At 38.6% G+C, this 24,476-nt stretch overlaps 1 protein-coding gene across 1 annotated transcript; it reads left to right on the top strand.

Annotated features, from left to right (window-relative positions):
• The first annotated feature begins 4,796 nt into the window (after positions 1-4,796).
• Positions 4,797-7,563, top strand: LOC122033760 (pentatricopeptide repeat-containing protein At5g61800-like). Its single transcript, XM_042592924.1, has 5 exons — positions 4,797-5,156; positions 5,198-5,476; positions 5,717-5,875; positions 6,879-7,076; positions 7,498-7,563. Exons 1-5 carry the CDS (start codon positions 4,797-4,799, stop codon positions 7,561-7,563), a joined length of 1,062 nt encoding a protein of 353 aa, XP_042448858.1.
• Positions 7,564-24,476: the final 16,913 nt, after the last annotated feature.

The raw sequence follows: 24,476 nt of genomic DNA, 5'->3' as shown, positions 1-24,476 counted from the left end.
AAGACACTCGTCTCAAATCTAAGTCATGCATCAACATGTTTACGGTTTCAGCTAATTCAAAATTTAAAATACAATAATTAGCTAAATCCAATCCCCAACCTAATGAGAGAAAACTCTAATCAATAGAGCATTAATTATCCTAATTAATGTTTAGCTTCAATTAATCCAAACCTATCACCAAGGCGGCACTAAAGGTGGCTTACAGCCAACAGCAGCAACCTTCAACTATCCTCCACCTCCTTCTCTTGTAAACCTAACAACTCAATCCACGAATCCATTATTTAGCCTTCTAATCCCAAATCAAGCCTGAATTAAGCAACCTTACCTCTAATTTCAAATATCCCCAAATGATGATATGCTGCTGGAGAAAGTTATTATCGGAAAAGATAACCTGGTGGAGCTTCAAGGATTGTTACAACAACTTAATTCCGCCGGAGACTCACCATTGATGCATCATGTTGGATCCAAGAAAGAGGTCTAGCAAAACTCCACATATAAAGGAATGGTCGAAGCAAAAGGTCTGGTGGTTGCAGCTACTAGTGTTAGGTCAAGATGGTGGCAGCTAGGGCATGATATAGACCGGCAGTGACCAATTGTAGAGGTGGCAATCGACCGAAGGAAGAAGAACGACAGACCTTTACCTGTGGTCGAAGAGGGCCAACAACAGCTCCCACCACCTCCAGCAACATGCATCAACAGTGGCGTCGGTGGCGTCGACCAATAGGTGCTGCGCGACAAGGCTGACGACAATCGGGCGGCGTCGTGCGATCGAGAGAGGGACAGATTCGGGTGAGGGACAGAAGATCCAAGCTAGGCATGACTCAGATGCTTGATCTTCTGGCGATGGCTGTGACAACATCGAGATGAAGAACCAGACAGGGAAGGTCGACAACTCGAAATTGCGAGGAAGGGTTCATTGATGGCCATCACCCACCCAGTCGGTGGCTGGATCGAGAGGTGCTCGATGTCGGTGGGATCAGAGGAGGAAAAAGGGGGAAGCGGCAGCGCCCATCGGGTGGCATGGCATCGGCGATTATTGCTGGGCAGCACGACATTTGGGTGGTGTCTGCCTGCAGCGCGGCTGGTTTCCGTGGCTGACAGCAACGAGATCGCTAGGGAGGAGCGTCGGCTAGATCAGGATGAAGGAAGAAGAGAATCGACCCGAGAGGGAGGGGAAGAGGAAGGGAAAGAAAAGGAATTCGGTGATAGGAAGAAATAGGGCACGGGAAAGAAATAAGAAAAAGGGAAAAAGAAATATTTAAGAAAATTAAACATTTCCTCGTTTAAATAAGGTAGCTTAAACATGCTTTCTCCTAGCCCAATAATTTTCCCCCTTAACATACGTCATACAAGCTCCGAAAAATTCTCATAAAATTTCTAAAAATTCCTAAAAATTCTGTTAAGGCTATTTACCTATTCAACCTTATTATTTAATTATTATTTGATATGATATTTTACATAGAATGGTGTGGGATGCTTAGGACTTATCCTAAGATTTCATATGCTTAATTCAGTGCATCGCTATAAATCTAGGCTTTAAATAAAACATATTGATCAATTTGGGCAATCTAGCTAGTAATAAACTATTTAGAATGATATACTCAAATTGACCAACCTGAATCAAAAGTTGTTATCTTGTGGTAGTCATCTAAATATGAAGGTTGGACATTTCATTATAAGGATATTTTTCTAGTTTTTAGTCGTGCTTGGACTTTTAGGTACTTATCGATTTTAGGGGAGCATTAAATAATAATTTTTCATATTATTTTATTTAAAAAGTATTTTTTAAATTTTTATTATAAATTTTTCAAACTTTATCTTTCAAAACTTTTCAAAATTATTCTAAAATTTTAAACTCATATTTAATTTTCAGAGTGATTTTTAAATTTTACAAATTTTCAACATTTTCTAACTTAGCAACTTTCTAAAATTATTTTGCCTTAACAAATTTTTTAACTCTAAGAAATTTTTAAATCTAAACTTCTCAAATTATTTTTATAACACCTTTTCAAAATTATTATTTTCAAATATTCATATTTTTCAATTTTTGACTTTTAAAAATTTTCAAACTGTGTTTCTAAATCTTGCTAAACTTTTAAAAGCCTATTTTTCTTGGATACTTCGATGTTTTTATCAAACCTTATTTTCAATACTATATTGTGTTTCCCTTATTTTTGATGTGTGTCAAAGAGAGAGTGATAATGATTCAGGGGGAGTTATTTAACTCAGGAGGAAAGTTAAGTAAAAAATACTTGTTTATTTTTGCATATATTAACTTAACTATGAACCTTGGTTGCCAAACATCAAAAAGGAGGAGATTGTTGGTGCAAGGTGCACAATAATCAAACCTGAGTTTTGATGTTGTCAAAGGTTCAAGTTAAGTCTTGTTGTGATCTAACAAGTTGACTGAGTGTGTAGGCTGTTTACTCAACCGGGAAAGCCTTAGTCACGATTAGATAGGAAAGACTTAGCAAATTGTGGAAGCCAGGCAGAAACACCAAGTGGGTTGAGAGGATTCGACACTTGGCAGGGAAGTTCGATAGGTTTGGAGGACCGAAAATTGAGGGAATGTCCTAGGTGGTCGATCCAATGCTAAATGGTAAAGTCCAAATAGGTCTGGAGGATCATGTTTGGCACGTAAGTTGAGGTAAGCAACTGGAGGAGCAATAGTGAGGTCGTGTTCCAGAAGGGAACAAATCCTAGGTTGCTGATCCAATTGAAGAAACTAAGAAGGTTTCCAAGTTGAGATCAAGATAGTGTTACTGTCAATTATTATTGATGCATCTTACGATTACTGTGCTAACTCTGTTTTTCAAGAGCTTTCATTCTAACTCTATGTTGCAAGAACTGAAGTTTATCGGTCAACCGAACACTAGGATTGGTCGACCGAACCAAGTTGATTGAGACCAGAGATCAGTCGAAGTAGAGTGACTAATCGATCGATTGAACACATTGATCAGTCTACCGAACCAAGCAGAAGTGACATAGATTAGATCGAGCTAAGGTGCAGAAGGAAGCTAGATTGATCGGTCGACTGAACCAGAGGATTGCTCGACCGAACGATCATCGCATTAAAGGCACATTAATGAAGAATCTCAACGAAGAGGGAATGTGCACCGTTCGATCGACCAAACAAGGTTATCGGTCGACCAAACAAGGTTATCGATTGACTGAACCATTCAATGCCATCAATGCCCAAAGATTAGATCTCAGCGAAGAAAGAAGGGAGCGGGTTCAGTCGATCGAACCCAACGATCGATCGACCGAGCGTTGATGATTCTTATAAAAGTGGTGCTCGAGGTTCGAGGCTTTACATCGGTTCTGAGTTCATCTCTGTACAAAGCTATTGTTTGTGCAACAAGTCTACTACTCATCTCCAAGCAAGCTATTGCTCCATTCAAGAAGTACTGACTGAGCTTCATGCTACATCTAGTGTCGATATATTTTTATTTAGCTTGCTTTGTACTTTATTTCAAGTAAGATAGTAGGTTGTTACTATCTTATACATATTTATTTCATTGTATAAATTACTTCTTTTCAAAGGTTTCGGAAAGAAGAGTTTTAATGAATTACCCAACGGTGCGATCAAGGATCGCGGGTCTTGGAGTAGGAGTCAACCTAGGCTCCGAACCAAGTAACCAACTTGTGTCATCTGTGTTGCTTTCATTTTGATTTCCGCTGCTTATTTTGATTTATTTTACAAGAAAAAAAAAAGTTTTTAAAAGTGCGATATTCACCCCCCCCCCCCACCTTCTATCGCATTCTTTGATCCATCAATTGGTATCAAAGCCTGGTAGCTCTGAAAATACTTAATCGTTTTTCAAAGTAATTTTTAAAAACTTTTTCTTTTCTTCTTAAAATGTTTTTTATTGTTCTTAATTTTTATATCTCGCACTACTAATTCCAAGACGAGAGTCTTGGAAATTTTCCTTTCCTTTTTCTTTGATAGCAAGGATGACAAGCTCCTACCAAGAAGGGTATAGCACAGTCCACCCTCCATTGTTCAAAGGAGAGAACTTCAGCTACTGGAAGAATAGAATGGAGTGCTACCTCAAGTCCGACATTAAACTCTGGTTCACCATACTCAAAGGATACACTCCCCTGATGGTAGACAGAAAGTCAGTAGAACCAGAAGACTAGACTCCTCTGATGATCAAAAAGGCACAACTGAACTATAAAGCAATCAACACCATTCAATGCAGCCTAACGCACTACAAGAAAAACCCTCATAGACATTGGTGGAACAACAACAGTTTTAAGCAAAAACCGATGTCTTCGAGTATTTTACAACGGGTTTTCCAAAAACCGATGTCTATAAGCGTAGATTTTCGCTCATAGACATCGGTTTTTTAAGCCGATGTCTATCAGCGCCTTTTTTTTGTTAATAGACACCGATTTTAACAGTGATTTTTAAAACCTGGTGTCTATGATAAAATAAAATAATTTATTTTTCCCACCAATACTTAGCTGAAATTTGCAACACTTCACTCTTCTCTCCAAACCTAAACCTATATCGCGCCGTGCACTGTATACCGTCGCGACACCACCACCACTTTCCTCCTCGCCGCAGGCCGTCCAACCATCTCTCTCAACTTCATCTCTCTCGACGCCTCTTCCTCTCCCGATCAGGATTGACTCACGACGCATCTCCTCCACCTCCTCCCTTTGGGTAAGAAGAGGAACCCTTCTTCGCATTTCGAGAAAGGAGAGGTGACGAGTTGGTCTTGTTTTCTAGGGTTTTAGAGTAGTAGCGGCGGAGGGAGATAAGATGAAGACGACTAGGGGGAGCTTAGCCTATGCCATCGCGGGAGTTCTCCCACCGTCAGCTCTTCCATCTCCTCCATCGCCGTTGCAAGAGCCTCTGCCACCTCAAGGCCATCCATGCCCATGCCACCGTCCACGGCCTTACCTCTTTGTATCCCTCCCCCATTCTCGCCAAGCTCATCTACACGCTCACCCTCCTCCTCCCCACCGCCATCAACCACCGTGCCTCCCTCCCTGCCACAGCAACCGCCTCTGCCGGATACGTCCTCTCCCTCTTCCATGCCATCCCCTTTCCATCTGCCTTCCCCTACAACCTCCTCATGCGTGTCCACACCCTTCTCTCCTCCCCTATCTCCGCTCTCCTCCTCTATGCCTGCATGCGCCACTCCGCGGTGCCCCCCCCCACTTCCACACCTTTCCCTTCGCCCTCAAGGCATGTACCCACCTCCGCCACCCTACCCTCGCCCGCGCCGTCCACTGCCAAGCGATCGTGTTCGGCTTCGCCGACGACCTCTACGTCTGTAACACTTTGATCAGCACCTATTCTTCTTTCTACTCGATGCCCGAAGCAAGGACTATCTTCGACGAGTGCCCCTCGCTTCGTGATGTTGTTTCCTATAATATTTTGATGGATGGATATGTGAAGGCCGGCCAAATTGAGCACGCGCACAACCTGTTCGATGGAATGCCTAAAAGGGATGTAGTCCATGGGGTACACTTTTGGCTGGATAAACGCGGATGGGTGAATTCGAGGCTGCAGTCATGCTCTTTGACCGGATGCTTGAGATAGGAGAGAAACCTCCTCACCGCTGCCCTCTTTCCTCTCTCCCTCTCGATCTTTGCTATAAAGATGGTACCTTTGCTTTCGACTACAGCGTTCTTTGTCATCCTCAACTCCCTGCGGTTGAAGTTTTTCTCTCCTTATCTCGATTTGGTTTTCGTTTTGTTGCAGCTCTTCTTCTCGTACTTCAAGGAGTTGGTAGGTAAAGAAGTGACGGTGGAGCTGAAGAACGATCTCGCCATCAGAGGAACCCTCCACTCCGTCTACCAATACCTCAACATCAAGCTTGAGAACATCAAAGTCGTAGACGAAGACAAATACCCTCACATGGTACTCCAGCCTTCTCCTGCATCTCTTTCTTCTTCATTAAATTGATAAACATAACCCTATTTCTCCTGGAGCAACTCCTCCACCTCTCCCTCGCAAGTGGCATCCACGACGAGGAGACGCTGGAGAAGACACCGCTTCATTAAGGAGCTCATGGACGAGAACCATGCCATCGTGTCTTCCTCAATTGGTCCGGAGTACTATGTTGGTATACTGTCGCTTGTTGACAAAGATCAGTTGGAACCGAGTTGTCTCTTTTGCCCTTTATTTCTTATGTGTTTTGTGTTGCTCTAATTGCTACATTGTTATGGGTCGTTGAACGACCAGAAACGGAGAAGCCTTATGGCTCCTCAGATTGTAATCTTGGTTGTGGTCATCTATAATTTTATGTATTCCTTGTTGCTCTTGGTATCGTTGTCCGCCTGTCCAAATATTTTCATTCATGCGTTTTGCTAATGTTACCTTCAGCCCTATATTTTTTTCGAGGATACCAATGATTCATTTGTCTGTTTGCTGGAGAAAATGATACAATAGATTGAGGTCTCTCATGTAGCTTGTTGGCACTTGTTTGCCTGCTTTTCTCTCATCTTTATTCTATTCCTAGCTTTCAAAGCATTTGTCTATCTTAGACTTGTCTGTTTGACAAAATCAATATGCAATGTAGTCTATCCATGAATGTGGCAGAAGAAAGCTATTAGAACACATCTGCCTCACTATTTTTCAAAGAAGAAAACAATTGCTTTAGAATTTTTACCTTCTATTCTCAAGCAACATATTTGACTCCATTCTAGAATGTGTTCCTGCCCTTTCTTCTTGTTTTCACATCTACTTTTCTGTATCTAATTCTTCTTTCTGTTATCTTCATGTTTACATTATTTCTAATCCTTTTTTATTTGTCTTATTTTTTCTTTGGACTTCTTGTTTTATCTTATTGTAATGAAAATTTTCAAAGTTTGTATAACATGGTTTACAATTTACAATGCTGATTATGCTAAATCTTTTGCAGGTTCTATCTGTTGTTGGAATACTTCAGGATGAAGTGGATCCTATGACTTCTGTTATGAAAGTTGAAAAGGCTCCTTTGGAGTTTTATGTTGATATTGGTGGCTTAGATGCTCAAATCCAAGAAATTAAAGAAGCTGTTGAACTTCCACTTACTCATCCTGAGTTATATGAGGATATTGGAATTAGGCCTCCCAAGGGAGTAATATTATACGGTGAGCCTGGAACTTCCACACCGCATCTCCTCCAACTCCTCCCTTTGGGTGAGAAGAGGAGACCTTCTTCGCATTCCGGTAGTTTTTCCTTCATCCATCTCCGGTCCAGCATTCACTGCCATCACTGGACTCCTTCTTCGCATTTCGGTAATTTTTCCTTTATCCATCGTCGCTACTGAAGTCCTTCCTCATCTTCGACAATTTCATCTTCTTAATCTCTTGATTGTAAGTATTAATTGATTTATGCATGCAATGTGTTTGAAGAATTTCCTCAAACACTACCCTAAGTTGATTTTATCATTTTTGTTTGCTAGATTGAGGAGTTGTTATTTCCTGTTACTAAGTTGGCTTTATATATTCCTTGAACTATCAAGTTTCTTTTATGTCTATGCTATTATGAATGCTTAGGCTTGTTTATTCACTGAGAAACTTATTGACAGCTTGCAGGCTTCGAAATGGAAGTGGTTAAAATAGAATATGCTGGTCATGCAAGAGAACTTACTTCCACTGTAGAAATCATCACCTACCCTGATGGTATGCTAGCATAGGTTGTTTGGCTTTGATTTACACTTGAAAATGAAAAGCTTATTGTCTTACTGCTGAAAATGTCTCAGGAATAGTATGTGTTGGAGGAGATGGCATTGTGAATGAGGTACATTGATTTTGCTTTCCGCTATTTACTCATCTTGTTTAGTGCATTGTATTTGTTTGGGTAAGTTAAAGTTGATTAAGAAAATCATTAGATGCAATAATAGAAATTCCTTGATATGTGTGTATAATAACTAGTGCCAAAGGCCAAAAAAGTTTTGCAAAATGTTGGCCATCTTCTTCCACTTCATTCTACCACTTTTTCATCTCCAGCTCCTCATTACTCTGTTGTTTGAAGTTGCCAACCTCCTGTTGAATCTGCCTTCTTTGGCCAATGATCTGTTACAATGAATCAAAATTTAGTAATTCAAATGTCAAGCTAGGATAAGTTAAGTTGTATCTTTCTGATTCTTAGTTAAAAAGACGGGCAATTGTACATATATTTCCTTTAACCTGATTGATTATTTCTTTTTAGTGATCACCATCTTATGAGTTTGTCACTAAATTGACCAATTTGAATGGACAACTACTATGGAGAACTAACTTTATACCTTCCTGGAATCTTATCAACTTTGTGCTAACGCTTTTTTCTCATTTGTAGAATTATTGCATCTCCCTTACTCTTTGTAAATTTTATTTGCTCTCTTCCTTTATAAGTTAGTTTAGGTGGTATGTCTCTCACAGTGATTCTTTTATTCACTTTCTGTACATATTTTATTTTTATAATCTGTACAGTAAGCACAACATGATTTACTGAAAATTAATATTTTGTATACTTGTCTACCCTGCCAGAACTTTGATAGAAACCATGGAATTACAACATTGCTGAAGGCAATACATTGGGTTGTGAAAATTGATAGATGAATATCTGGTGCATTGATATATCTTTCTTAATTTTTCTGCTGTAGATTTCGAATATTATAGGACAGGAACTGAACTTACATTTTAGCATCTTCCTATGAGCATTTTGAAGCTAATCAATGATGTTGCAATTATTTTGTGATTGCACGATCTATATTAATAGGTCTCCTTTATGTCTCGACTTTTTTTGATATTAGATCAATTATGAACTCTATATGAACTTTGACAGCAACTCTCAATGATGCCAATAACCTACTGGCTTCCTATGGTTCTTTTTCTTAGTCTGTTCCTGTGATGTTATATAATTCTATAGACCAAGCATTAGCTATTTGAAATTTGATAATTAGCTTACATGATCATGCAGCTACTTAATGGTCTTCTGAGCAGAGATAACCAGAAGGAAGCACTTTCTATTCCAATTGGCATCATTCCTGCTGGTTCAGACAATTCACAAGTCTGGACTATTTTGGGGGTCAGGGATCCTATTTCTGCTGCAATGGCAACATTTGCATATATATATTCGTTAGATATTATTTATGTGTTTTTACAGTTTACAAATCTCAAGTACTTCAGAGTTGAAATTGATGAAGTGCGGTTTGAATGGGTTGAATGCATGCTAGATTATTTATTTGTTCTTTGTTGTAGTTAAGTAGACCAAATGATACTTTTGTTTGACAGATTAGAACAGTGGATGTTTTAACTCAGAAAACTAGGTATTTGAAGGTGAAAAGTGGTGAGATTAGGGAAATGAAAGGCGCAAGAAGAATGGAGCAGTATAGCAAGTTGAACAGATTTTGATTCTCATAATTTAATGTAGCCTCAGCTTGATTTTTGACTCACGATGTTCTACCTTGATGTATACAATATCTATTAGCTTTTGATGTAAAAAGAATATTTGTGTATTTTATGGATACTTTTGTAAGAAGAATATTTATGTAATTTGTGAATATTTGTGTATTTTATGGATACTGTTGGAAGAAGAATATTTGTGTATTTTCTTGGATACTATCGGTTTTTCATTGTTTCGAAAATCGAATTTGTGTCATTAAACAATACCGATATTACATCGGTTTTCCACCGCTGCAAAACCGATGTTATTAACTAATATTACATCGTGTTGGTGCGGGAAGCATCCGACGATCGAACCTAAGTTTTGATAATGGCAAAGGATTCAAAGTTAAGGTGCTTTGTTATCTGACAGCTTTTGCTGAGTGTTTCAAGAAAGTCCTAACTGCGGTTAGGCAAGGTAAAACCCTAGGGGGTGGTAACCCTAGGTCATAGGGGGTGGTAACCCTATGCGGAAAGACTTGGCAGGTCGATGGCTTCAGGCAAAAGTCCTAGGGGGTGGTAACCCTAGGTGGAAAGTCCTGGTGTCACGAACCAGGTGAAAGTCTGGACTGGCCGGTGAAGCGGATGTTCAGCAGAAAGTCCGGAAGCATCGAGTGTCGAGCAAAAGTCTAGTCGATCTGGAGGATCGTACTGGCAACAGGTAAATCTCCCGAGTGGAGTAGGTGAGGACGCGTTCCCCGTAGAGGGAACAGTAGGCGTCAGGTCGACCTAGGGTTTCCGGTTGGAAACCCGAAGTCAGACAGTTCGAATGCCGTCAAATCTTTTATTCATTATGTTTCTGTGCTAACTTTGTTTTGCAGGGTATGTGTTTGGGACTAACACATTTTGCAGGAACAAAGGAGCAAGTTACAACTCGGATGAACAGTGTCCGAGGCGCCTCCATGGAGCTTGGAGGCGCCTCGGGTGCAAGGCTGAAGGGAGATGTGCAGCAGGCCTAGAGGCGCCTTAGATTGAGGTGGAGGCGCCTTGATAGGTCAAGGCGCCTTGAACCAGATAGAGTTCGACCAGGTCCGTGCTGATCCACGCTGTGAGGCTGCTCAAGGCGCCTTGATGAACAGTGTAAGGCGCCTTGAACCCCCTTTATAAGGGGTCTCGACCAGCAGCTTCAAACATCTTCTTCCAAGTGACTCAAGTGCTACGTGCTGCTCCAAACGACGTTCCGAAGTGCTGCTACTTGTGCCTGACGACCAGGAGCTCCGAATCTTCATTTCTTTGTCGTTGGTATAATTAATTACTGTCGTTTATTGTACTTCAACTTGTAATCGTTTATCGAGCTTATAGTTGTTGCCCACCGAAAGCGATCAAGGATCGCGGGCCTTCGAGTAGGAGTCGCCTTAGGCTCCGAACGAAGTAAACGACCGTGTCTCTGTGTTTGTGTTTATTTACATTTTCCGCTGCTTTAATTACTCTACGAACGTTTTATGATTCCGGTAATCAAACGAAATAGCCGCGAGCGCTATTCACCCCCCCTCTAGCGCATCTCGATCCAACAATTGGTATCAGAGCGGGGTCGTTTTGAATTGGTGCAACCACCTTTCAAAACAATTTTTTTTTTTTCGCAGTTTTTTTCGTTTTCGGAGTCGAATTAGAATTTAGCCTTATAGCTATATTCTAATTTTTGTTTCCCTCGAATCGACTTTTGCTCGAAGTAGGTGCAACACCACTCGAGTTCGTTTTTATTATCCTTTACTCTCGCACTACTAATCCAAGACTCAGTCTTGGAATAGATTTTGTTGTTTTTGTTCTTTTAGATCTAAAATGGCCCAATAAGAAGGATATAGCACCGTTCGTCCCCCACTATTTTCCGGAGAAGACTTCGGGTATTGGAAGGGGCGAATGGAGATATATCTGAAGATCCAGTTCGATACCTGGATGATCATCAAAACTGGACTGGAACTGCCAACTGGTACCGACGGTAAGCCTACACCCTGTGAAAATTGGGAGCCAGCATTTATCAAAAAGGTGGAAGCTGACGCAAAAGCCACCTGCACCATCCAATGTGGTCTTACCAAAGAAGAGCTCAACAGAGTCGGTCCATTCTCCTCCGCAAAAGAACTCTGGGAAAAGCTCATCGAACTCCACGAAGGCACTGACGACACCAAGGTAAGTAAAAGAGATCTTTTACTTAATAAATTATATAATCTAAAAATGCAGGAAGGCGAAACGGCGAGTTCTCTTCACGCAAGAATACAAGACATCCTTAACTCTCTTCACGGAATTGGCCAGAAGATAGAAAATCGGGACGTAATAAGGTATGCCCTAAACTCGTTTCCAAGGAATACATTGTGGGCATCAATGGTAGATGCCTACAAAGTTTCCAAGGATTTATCTTCTTTAAAACTAGATGAACTTTTTAGTGAATTTGAACTTCATGAGCAGACTAATGCACAGCCTACCGAGAAAGGTATTGCGTGGGTTGCAGGTACAAGCCGAACCCGGGAACCGAGACCTCGACGGAGAACCGAACCAGCATCGGAAGCTGAACCAGACTCTGATGATGAAGAAGGTGACATTACAACCGAGCTGGTAAATCTCGTGAAGAAGCTCTACAAGACGAAAGGATTCGACAAAAGAGATCTAAAGAAGGCAGTGAAATCAAAGGAAGGCCCACAAAATACAAAGATGAAGTTTGAAGTTACATGCTACGGGTGTAACCAAAAAGGGCACATCAAAACCAACTGCCCTAACCTGAAGGAGGTCAAAAAGCAAAGAAGGAAAAAGGTCCTTAAGGCAACATGGGACGAATCTTCATCGGAGGACGACGACGACGAGCTCGAACAAACGAGTCTACTCGCATTAATGGCCCGGGACCAAGTCGTCGAATACGGATGCGAGAGCGAGTCCGAGGCCGAGTCCGAGCAAAGCCACGGATCCGTATCCATTTCGAAGGACCGGACCCCACTGTAAGTATCTCCGGTTGAACAGTTTAGTTAGCTATTTATTGCGCAAATTAGCTAAGTCAAACCTGAAAGTTAAGTCACTTCTAAAGGAAGTAAGTGTCCTTAAAGAAGTGGCTGACACCAAACCCTTACCTGACCAGAGTCAGACTGAATTTCCAACTCAAGTTCAAAAACTTGAGGAAGAAAATTCAAGTTTAACAAATAAGGTTAAAGATTTAGAAAATACCTTAGAACGGTTTACTTTGGGCTCCAAGAATTTGGACTTGATTCTTGGGACACAAAGAGCCATCTACAACAGAACTGGGCTGGGTTACAAAAGTAAATATAGATCCTATTTATCATTAATAAACAAACAAAGTATTAAAACAGTCCAAGCATTGGTCTCCAAGTCTAACTTGGTTAATCAAGTTGGACTTGGCCAATACTGGGTTCCAAAGGATCAAATATACTACCTCGATAGACCATATCGAGGCCATGATCCAGGGGGAGCAAAGACAAAAACAATCCTAAAAATTTAATTTTAAAATTCGAAAGGAAAAAATTAAATTCAAAATTCGAAATTAAAATTAAAATTAAATTCGAAATTAAAATTAAAATTAAATTCAAAATTAAAATTAAAAAATTAAATTCAAAATTCAAAATTAAAATTAAATTCAAAATTCGAAATCAAAATCAAAATTAAATTCAAAATTCGAAATTAAAATTAAAAATTAAATTCAAAATTCAAAATTAAAATTAAAAATTAAATTCAAAATTCAAAATTCAAATTAAGAAATTAAAACTCAAAAGTTGATAAGGGATCCAGACTCGCTGGCACCCCCAACTAAACTACCCGGGAGGGTAACTGAACCTAATCTACCCGAAATGGGTAAAACAAGAGTAGATTACCCGGCAGGGTAATTAAGGTTAGATTAAAACGGACTAAGGTTAACTTGAACCACAGTACTGGTGAAGTTTTTGGATGATAGTACGTTAGGGAAGCTTGGGCATCGCATGTCTAGGAAGATATGGCTTCGACCTGGTGCATTTGGCCAAGTGGAACTGACCGAAGCTACCCTTAAATGGATCCTAACTAGTTAGACCAAGGTTTAGTACTAAGCTCAATGGGTAGGACTATTTGGAAAACCTCGAAGGCATGGTTACTTTAATGAGTTCCTTGTGACTCACCATAGCCCAGAAGTTTATCCAAAGAATGCTTACTTGTTGAACCCAAAGCTAAACCTGAATCTAACACAAAGTTAAACCAAACCTTAAAATTGAATTATAAATCATCTCACATCAATCATAGGTTTCCCTGATTGAAAATTTAGATCGGGTGAGATGACTAAGTAAAATCAATTTTAAAACTCAATTTCAAAATCAATTTTAAAACTCAATTTTCAAAATCAATTTTAAAACTCAATTTTCAAAATCAATTTTAAAACTCAATTTTCAAAATCAATTTTAAAACTCAATTTCAAAATCAATTTTAAAACTCAATTTCAAAATCAATTTTAAAACTCAATTTCAAAATCAATTTTAAAACTCAATTTTCAAAATCAATTTTCAAAATCAATTTTAAAACTCAAATTTCAAAATCAATTTTAAAACTCAATTTTCAAAATCAATTTTAAAACTCAATTTTCAAAATCAATTTTAAAACTCAAATTTCAAAATCAATTTTAAAACTCAAATTTCAAAATTATTTTAAAACTCAATTTGAAAATTATTTTAAAACTCAATTTCAAAATTAGCTTTAAAAACTAAATTTCAAAATTATTTTAAAACTCAATTTCAAAACTATCTTTAAAAACTCAATTTCAAAATTATCTTTAAAAACTCAATTTCAAAATTTATCTCTAACAAGTTTACTTCAATTTAACTATCGTGAAATCCATTAAAACAATTCAACCACTTCCTATGTAGGAATTGGATCAATGGATGTTGGATAGTGGCTGCTCCAGACACATGACCGGAGATAAATTGAAGTTTACTAAACTCACGTACAAGAACTTAGGATCAGTTGCATTCGGTAACGAAGGTCAACTTAAGGTAATCGGAAGAGGTAATATCGAACTCAACTCCGATTTTATTATTCGAAAAGTCCTTTTAGTTGAAAATTTCAAGTTTAATTTACTAAGTATAAGTCAATTGTGTGATAGCGGATACTTAGTAACTTTTGACAAAACCAGGTGTTTAGTTAAAAACGTTGAAAATCCTGAAATCATACTTAAGGGACTTAGGATAAATAATATGTATTCAATCAATCTACCGACATCCTCAACAAAGTGTTTTCTAACACAAGAAGAGGAAACTGCTTTGTGGCACAGAAGACTGTGTCACACTCACACTAGACTCATTTCAAAAATGAGTCATAATGGTCTAGTTAAAGGTTTACCAAATCTGAAATTCATTGAAAATTCTATCTGTAATGCTTGTCAACAGGGAAAACAAACTAAGTCAACACACAAATCAACAAATCTTGAAAGAACCAGTTCCTTGCTTGAGCTCCTTCACCTTGACTTATTTGATTCACATGGAGCTAAGTCACTAAGCAAGAACCAGTATTGCTTAGTAATAATTGACGACTACTCTAGATTTTCATGGGTAAAATTCCTAAAAACTAATGATGAAACCTATGCCCCAGTAGCCAGACTTGAATCCATTAGAATGTTGTTAGCCTATGCAGCAAACAAAGGATTTAAACTATACCAAATGGATGTCAAGTCAGCATTTTTAAATGGATTTATCAAGGAGGAAGTTTATGTAAGCCAACCCCCAGGATTTGAGGACTTAGGATATCCTAATCATGTATTTAAGTTAAAAAAGGCCTTGTACGGACTTAAACAAGCCCCTAGGGCATGGTATGAACGATTATCAAATCACTTAATATCCAAAGGCTTCAACCAAGGTCAAATAGATCCAACTCTATTTGTAAAAACTGTAGAAAAAGACATCTTCATAGCTCAAATCTATGTTGATGATATAATATTTGGTTCAACTAACTCTAAATTTTTAAAAGAATTTATTAGATTAATGGAAAATGAATTTGAAATGAGTATGGTTGGTGAACTTAATTTTTTCTTAGGCCTACAAATAAAACAAACTAAAGATGGAATATACATTTATCAAACTAAATATGCAAAGGAATTAATTAAAAAATTCTGCATGGAAAATTCAAAAATAATAAATACTCCAATGGCAACCAACATTAACATAGACTCTGACCCTGAAGGAAAACCAGTAGATCCAAAGTACTATAGGAGTGTCATAGGAAGCTTGCTTTACCTAATCGCAAGTCGACCCGGTTGGTATGTGTGCAAGATACCAATCTTGTGCAAAAGAGTCACATTTAACCTATGTTAAAAGAATACTTAGGTACATTAAAGGTACTCTAAATATAGGACTCTGTACCCTAGAACTTGCACATTTGACCTTCTTGGCTATTCTGACTCGGATTACGCCGGATGCAAGTTAGATAGAAAAAGCACAAGTGGTAGCTGTCAATTTCTAGGACAATGCCTAGTAAGTTGGTCAAGTAGAAAGCAACATTGTGTTGCTCTATCTACCACTGAAGCTGAATATATAGCCTTAGGTGAATGCACATCACAATTGCTTTGGATGATGCACACTCTTAAAGACTATCAACTGAACTATCATAACACAAAAATCTCTATTGATAATATAAGTTCCATAAATTTAACAAAAAACCCAATTCATCACTCAAGGACTAAACACATAGAAGTAAAGCACCATTTTGTAAGGGATCATGTAGCTAAGGGTGATATTATACTCAACTATGTTGAGTCAAAATCAAATCTAGCTGACATCTTCACAAAACCCTTACCTGAACTTGAGTTCAGCTCACTCAGAAGACAAATAGGAATGTGTTGGGTAGAATAGACAATGTTTGGTTATCATTTGCTTTTAAAAGTTCTAGGAAAAATAATGATTTCAAAATTCCAATTTCTTAGAATTTTCAACATTTGGATCTAGCTTAGGTTCTCCCTTAGATATTATGTACCCCTAGATTAAAGCCAGAGCATCTCACAAACACCTAGGTCTACCTTGCTTGTGTTTGAAAAACTTAGAAAGGCGTGAGATGCATAGGGTACAGCCTGGACTCAGGAATGCTTATATTTGTGCATCGATATGAGTCTGGGCGTTAAATACATCATAAATATTAATCAAGTCAAGTCTTCCAGCTCTAGCCAACTCTAACTGGACCAAATGGACTTAATTTGACTAACCATGTGAAAGCTACTGCCCTCTAGGCAATCAGCAAGTAGCTAAAGGTTAGACAATTGGGAAAAGTGTGTTTCAATTTGTTGTTTAAGCATGATTATACTTTAAGGTTCTAATCAAATTACTTTACCTGATTATTTTAAAGGCTCTGATACTTAATCAAATTAAACTCAATAATTTAATTTGACTCATGCTTGGACTAGACAACAAACTACTGCTACTCCCTCTGTCCTAAAACTAAACATTTTTTAATATCAAAGTTTCTTCAAAATGAGTATTCAAAACTTAATTACAGTTTTTTCAAAAAACTTGTCCATGTAATTGAGTATTCAAATAGTTTCAAATCTAGTAAACTTTTTATAACGTGTTAAAGTTATTTTTTTTCAAGTGACCTCATATTTTCATCCAATTGACCTCATATTTTATAACTTCTAAGCAAATCCTTTTATTGAAAATTCAAATGCTCATATTTTCAAACCTAATTAATTTTAAAGACTAATTGAACTAGACTTAGTTAGATTGTACTTAGCTATTTGGCAAAATATTTTCTCAATACAAATCATTTTGAAGCTGAATATATAGCTAAGTATTTTCAAATTTGGCAAATTCCAAAACTCAAAAAGCTAAGTCATTTTTGCTAAGAAGAAAATTGTTCTTTTTCCCTCTTTTGAAAATTTTCCTTCAGAAAATACAAATCTACTCTCAAACTGGTTTATTTTTGATATATGGCAAAGGGGGAGAGTAGGTAAATTAAAGTTAAAGGAAAATTCAAGGCAGAGAGTAGGTAAAGTAAAGTTAAATTCAAGTATTTAATAAAAGGAGGGCCTTTATTAAGGGGGAGTCTTATATTACAAAGTTAAAAGTTTCCAGCTTAATTGTTATTGCATTTGAAGTTTATTTACTTAAGCTTGGTTAACTTTATGCAGTTATTACATATGTTGTTTTTCTTAACTTTGAATTACGTGTTGCCATAATCAAAAAGGGGGAGATTGTTGGTGCGGGAAGCATCCGACGATCGAACCTAAGTTTTGATAATGGCAAAGGATTCAAAGTTAAGGTGCTTTGTTATCTGACAGCTTTTGCTGAGTGTTTCAGGAAAGTCCTAACTGCGGTTAGGCAAGGTAAAACCCTAGGGGGTGGTAACCCTAGGTCATAGGGGGTGGTAACCCTATGCGGAAAGTCTTGGCGGTCGATGGCTTCAGAAAAGTCCTAGGGGTGGTAACCCTAGGTGGAAAGTCCCGTGTCACGAACTGTGAAAGTCCGATCGGGTGAAGCGGATGTTCAGAGAAGTCCGAAGCATCGAAAGCCGAGCAAAAGTCCATCGATCCGGAGGATTGTACTGGCAACAGGTAAATCTCCGAGTGGAGTAGGTGAGGACGCGTTCCCGTAGAGGGAACAGTCGGGTCGACCTAGGGTTTTCGGTTGGAAACCCAAGTCAGACTTGAATCTTGTCAAATCTTTTATTCATTATGTTTCCATGCTAACTTTGTTTTGCGGTATGTGTTTGGGACTAACACATTTTGCGAGAACAAAGGAGCAAGTTACAACTCGGATGAATAGTCCGAGGCGCCTCCATGGAGCTTGAGGCGCCTCAGACAGGCCAGCAGCATGGAGGCGCCTTGAATGGAGTTCAAGGCGCCTTGACTGAGTGGAGGCGCCTTGATAGGTCAAGGCGCCTTGAACCAGATAGAGTTCGACCAGGTCAGTGCTGATCCACGCGGGTGACTCGGCTCGTTCAAGGCGCCTTGATGAACAGTGTAAGGCGCCTTGAACCCCTTTATAAGGGGTCTCGACCAGCAGCTTCAAACATCTTCTTCCAAGTGACTCAAGTGCTACGTGCTGCTCCAAACGACGTTCCGAAGTGCTGCTACTTGTGCCCGACGACCAGGAGCTCCGAATCTTCATTTCTTTGTCGTTGGTATAATTAATTACTGTCGTTTATTGTACTTCAACTTGTAATCGTTTATCGAGCTTATAGTTGTTGCCCATCGGAAGCGATCAAGGATCGCGGGCCTTCGAGTAGGAGTCGCCTTAGGCTCCGAACGAAGTAAACGACCGTGTCTCTGTGTTTGTGTTTATTTACATTTTCCGCTGCTTTAATTACTCTACGAACGTTTTACGATTCCGGTAATCGAACGAAATAGCCGCGAGCGCTATTCACCCCCCTCTAGCGCGTCTCGATCCAACACATCGGTCGTATATCGCTGTCAAAACTAGTGTTATTAACATATAATATTACATCAGTTTTACACCGTTGATGAAATAGTGTCGTTAAGTGATACTACACCGGTTAATAACCGATTCGAACACCGGTGTCGTTAAGTGATACTACACCGATTTTAACCCGATGTCTAAAATGGTAGACCTTTTACATCGGCTTCATAGACATCGGTCGAAAATGTAATAGACACCGGTGGAAAACCGATGTCTATGAGAGTTTTTGTTGTAGTGACGATGGAGGAACTGAATCTAGTCGGACCCTATGAAAATGTAAAAGAACTCTGGGATCATCTCGTAAAGTTGCACGAAGGAACCAACGAATCTAAGGTAAACAAAAGGGATTTGTTATTAAATAATTTGTTTAATATTAAATGCTTCCTAGAGAGACAGCCACGCAACTACACACTTGACCGAAAGACATTCTCAATAGCCTACATCTAATCAGACACAATCTGGAGAACCACGACACAATAAGGTACGCATTAAACGCTTTCCTGAGAAATGCTTTGTGGGCTTCAATAGTAGATGCATACAAAATTTCAAGGGATCTTTCAAATCTTAAATTAGATGAACTATTTTGTAAAGTAAAATTACATGAACAGTCTAACTTAAGTCAAGTCGAGAAAGGAATAGCTTTGTATACAAGATCAAGAAAAGAAACCAAGTTCAAGGCCAAGAAGGAACCAAAAAGTGAGTCTGACTCAGACTCAACAAATGAAGAGGAGCTGGTCAACATGGTTTAAAAACTACTAACAAGGAAGAAATTCAAAAGGAGCAACATGAGGACATCAGTCAATTAGATACAAAATAAATAAGAAATGATTTGTTATGGATGTAGCAAAAAGAGGCATCTCAAAAAGGAATGTCCTAACCGGAGGAAGGAAAATTCAAAGTCAACAAGAAGAAATAAGGCCTTCAAAGCGACGTGGGATGAGTTATCTTCTGAATAATTCGATGTAGAATAACCAAAACACTCGAGCCATCTTGCCCTTATGGCAAGAAACAAAGATTCTAAGTCCGAGGAAGAGTACGAGTCTAAGACCGACACCGAGTCCGAGAGAATCTACGAATTTGTATCTGCTTCTGAAGGTCTTGATATGGTAATATTTTATTCCAAGTAAAATTTACTTAAAGTAGTTAAATGTCTATTTAAAAAATTAACAAAAACTAAAAAATAAAATAACTTACTACTTAAGAAAATTGACCACCTTAAGGAGCAAGTTTACTTAAGTAACTCAGCTAACCAAGCTCAAGTTGGATCGTCAAATCAAGTTGCAAAAATTAAGGAAGAAAATTCCAACCTAAAAGGTCAAGTCGAGCAACTCAAGAAATTATTAGAAAAGTTTGAATTGGGATCCAAGTGTCTAATTATGGTACTTGGGTCGCAACGAGTCATGTACAATAAATCGGGACTTGGTTATAATCCTAACAAAACCAACAAATCGTATCTATCTCTAATCAGTCAAAATGTTAGAAATCAAGTTCAAGCATGGGCCCCTAAAAACTATTTAACCAAACCAATATTTGATCCCTAAGAGTCAAATTCATTACTTAGATAGACCATATCTAAGATATGACTCAGGGGGAGCAAATAGAAAATTAGTTCAACCAACTTGATCTACTATGCATGCTTAGGATTAGGTTTACTTTTCTGCTTAGCTTAGAATGGTTAGTTAAAAATATTTATCAAACCCTAATAACATAGCATCGAAATGAATTGGGATGATAGTACGTCAAGGAAGCTTTGTCGAAGACATGTCTAGGCTGAATCTTGTGTATTCTCCCTGGTGTACTAGACTTAGTGAATCTAGCCGAAGCTACCCCAGTCAAACATGGGCTAGTTAGACCAAAACTTAGTATTAAGATTTTTGAGCAGGAATATTTTGGAAAGTATTCAGCAAGTGGCCCACCATTGATACACTAAAAGGTCATATGTCTTGTCACTGAACTAAAAACTTATCCTTATGAAGCATACTTGATTAACCCAAAGCTAAGTTTGAATCTAACATGGGTTCAACAATCTTTTTTTAGGCTCTTTATTTAACCTAATCGAATCAACTATAACTTAAATCTTAAAATCTAAAATTAATTAAAACTTAAACTTAAATTTTTAAACTTAATTAAATTTAAATGTAAAATTAAAAAAAAATTAATTAAAACTTAAAATTAAATTAACTTGAACTTAAATTTTTAAACTTAATTAAATATAAACCTAATTAACTTGAACTTAAAACATAACTTAAATCATAAATTAATTCAAACCTAAATCTAAAATTATTTTAAACTTAACTTAAAGTTAAATTTGAAAAATAATTAAAACTTAAATCCAAAGTCAATTATATATATATTAGAACTCAACTTAAAAATATTGAATCAAATTATTATAAATAAAATAATAATAAGCAGATCGGTCAACCGAACACCCTGTTCGGTTGACCAAACAAACCATTCCTCAGAATTACGCGCTGAACTCATAAAGTCAAACAATTATTGGTTCGGTTGACCAAACACGGGGACCGATCTACCGAAATCATAAATTTATCATTGAAAATTGATCCATCTTCAATTATTTGGCCGACTGAACATAGGTTTCGTTGACCAAAAACCTAATTTATACCGTATCTTATTCAATTTATAGGTCGACCGAAACATAGGTTCGATCGACCAAACACCATCCACTTGTCAGAAATGCAGGTTTTTTTAAAGGATCGGTCGACCGAACCCCTTAGCGGTCGACCGATCATACTCTATAAATATGACACTCGGGCAGAAGTTGAGTCTCATTCCACTCTCACCCCTCCTTCTTCTCCTTCTACACCGTCTTCGCTTATTTCACTGCCTATAACCTTTCTCGGAATGCGAAAATGCCTCGATAATCTCTTTCCAAATTTTCTTTCTATATCTATTTATGATTTATTTATTTCATTTCTTTAATAACAGTGAAAAGAGTCGTACAACTACACAAAGAGAGGCTAGCTCCTTAAATCCCAGCCATAACCCTAGATTCTCAACTGAAGATCTGTGTCTATCTTTTCCTAATAAAAAATTTAAAGTTATAGGAACTCGTTGTCTTGACCTTCCTTTCTATCAAACATATTATCTTGAGGTCATTGACATTACTCAACATTTTCAGCTTGATAGCATTGTCTTCTGTCAACATGCTTACAACCCTATTATGTGTTCAAAATTTTATCATAATTTGTGTGAAATTGACTCCCATCATTATAAAACTAGGGCCACAACCAGGGATATGCTATTTGACCTTGACATGTTTTTCAAATTTTTGAGAATTTGACCTTCTGTTAATCGTATCTTTTTTAGCACTTCCCTTTTTGACATACTGCCTCCTCCTTTTGCTCATCTTATTCTTGATCTTATGTATGCTAATTTCTTTGAGGGGGCATGTCCCAAAAAGATGTCCACTGTACTGCTTAGTCCAAATGACAATGCCCTTTATAAGATGATAGTCTCTTGCATTTATCCGTTGTCATCTAGAGATCAGGGAGTTCTACGTCCAGTACATCTTTTTCTGATGTACGCACTGAGCCACCAACTCGACTTTGACTTGGGTTACTGGGTGTTCAGATCTATTATCTACTACTCAGGGGAATAACACCTCAAATAAAGTTCACATGATCCAGTGTCACGTTCTCACTGCTTACATTGCTTCTCTAGGGGTAGGTGTTCACCATGGTGAGTTGATCGAGTTGTCTGATTTTGATCTTGTTGGGATTAACCAGTTGTCTTTGGCTGGAATTAGGACTAGTGCAGAAGGACTTGTGTATAAACGGACCCATCCTCGATACACACCAGCTGTAGCCGAGGAAGATGTAGTTGAGGAGGAGCCGATTGCGGTCGAAGAGCACCATCAGCAGCCTTTTGATCCAGGATTCCATTGACACCTCTTTTTGATACTGCTCAGGGCAGTTCTTACGCACCCCCACCACTGACTAGTGGCATTTTTAGTCATCTTCAAGATGACATTTTTCGCTGGTTCGACTCCCTCAAAACTAGGATGATGGATCAATACAACTCCCTATAAGGACAAATTGCAGATTTTTGCGAGGATATGACTAATCGTGTTGATGCCTTAGAGAAGGAGCAGCGTAAGTTGTTTGATTATCTTTGAGCTACCGATGATGATGAGGACAAGTGATTTTAGGACTGGATACCTATTTTGGTACACTCATGACTATTCATGTATTTGGTACTTGTTGGTTATGTGTACTTTTTATCTATGTGATTTGCTCTTTAATTGTTTATGCAAATATTCTATAGACTAGGTCCTTTCTGTTGGTGCAATCGACCTAGGTTTTGATCGGTACGATCATAGTTTTGATGTGTGTGTCAAAGAGTTTAAGTTAGGTTCACCCTTGTATCTGATATGTGTATTTGAGTTGTGCAGGTTCACAGGATACACATGCGACTCAGGTTGATGGCTTCGGGTCCGGTGAAGGATGAAGCATCCGAGGGACCGTGGACAAGGCAGCGAGGACAAGGGCCGAGGGAAGCAATTTCGAGGCATACGCGAAGGATGGCATTGGGGACGAGCCGCAGGCTTGAATGCATCTGAGGGACGAGAGCCAAAGACAGTATGCTTGAAGGTTCTGTTAAAGCTGCAAAGGAAGTGTCAAAAGAGTCGTAAGGGTAAGGGTACGAGTGCACGAGAGATTGTACTCGGAGTAAAAACATAAGTTCTAGGGTTTACTGTAGCAGTACTGTAGCAGTCGACTGCATGTTTTAGCAGTCGACTGGTGCAGTCGACTGCGCAGTCAACTGGGCGCGAACAGAATGGTTCTGTTCGTTCGGTCGGTGTAGATCAGTCGACTGCAAGTTTTAGCAGTCAACTGCAAGTTTTAGCAGTCAACTGGTAAATGACCGTTGGTGCTGGAAAGTAGCCGTTGGCTACCTCTAACGGTAACACCAGTCGACTGATCGTTTTGCCAGTCGACTGGTGTCGGGGTTTGAGTTGATTGTTGATCAACTCTCTCCTCTTATTTAAGGGATGCTTTGGGGACTTGAAGGAGGTTACTAGTGCTAATTGTAAACCTTCTTAGTCTTGCCCAAAGCTTCCAAGTTCTCTTCTCTTCCTCCCAATCTAAACTTCATCTTGTAAAGAGGAAGAGATCATTTTGTGAGAGGTTTGCTCCACCGAGAAGGAGAAGCTTTAGCCGGAGATTGCCGGGGACTGATCCACCGAAGGATCAAGGGCTTGTCCACCTCAAGGACACGTCGTGAAGTAGGAGCATCATCTCCGAACCACGTTACATCGAGCGTGTTAGCGTTTGTATCTTTCCTTGATTGCTTTCATTGTTTTGTTTAGTGTATTTCGCTACGTACTAACCTTCTTGTAGAGAAGAAATCGATTTGGGGGTGGCCTAGCTATCCAACCCCCCTTCTAGCCGGCCACCTATTCCTTACACTTTCCTTTAGTATATGTCTTCAAAACTTTTGCCAATAGTTTTTCAAAATTCCCCCTTTTTCAAAATTTGTTTTCAAAATAGATTTCCAAATATTTTATCATTTTAGAGTAGCCTAGGTCTTATCGTAGAAATGCAAGTTCTTATAGTTTTAGCAGCCTGTATCTCACAAGCACAGTAGGATACCTTGCTTGTGTATTTTGAAACCTAGAATGGTGTGGGTTGTTTAGGATTTAGCCTAAAATTTCAGATGCTTAAGTAGTGCATCGTTATAAATATGGACTTTAAACAAAACATATTGATCAATTTGGGTAATCTGGCTAGT

This window comes from Zingiber officinale, chromosome 11B (assembly GCF_018446385.1).
Source record: "Zingiber officinale cultivar Zhangliang chromosome 11B, Zo_v1.1, whole genome shotgun sequence".
Classification (NCBI taxonomy): domain Eukaryota; kingdom Viridiplantae; phylum Streptophyta; class Magnoliopsida; order Zingiberales; family Zingiberaceae; genus Zingiber; species Zingiber officinale.
The sequence above is the reverse complement of the archived record's forward strand: the minus strand, read 5'-3'. Positions and strand labels throughout refer to the sequence as shown.

Excerpts from the sequence above, each read along its gene's own strand:
- LOC122033760 (XM_042592924.1), top strand. The coding sequence starts at position 4,797 with ATGCCATCGCGGGAGTTCTCCCACCGTCAGCTCTTCCATCTCCTCCAT. Across the intron at positions 5,477-5,716 it reads AAAGGGATGTAGTCCATGGG|CTCTTCTTCTCGTACTTCAA; the intron begins GTACACTTTTGG and ends GTTTTGTTGCAG. Across the intron at positions 7,077-7,497 it reads GAATTAGGCCTCCCAAGGGA|GCTTGTTTATTCACTGAGAA; the intron begins GTAATATTATAC and ends ATGAATGCTTAG.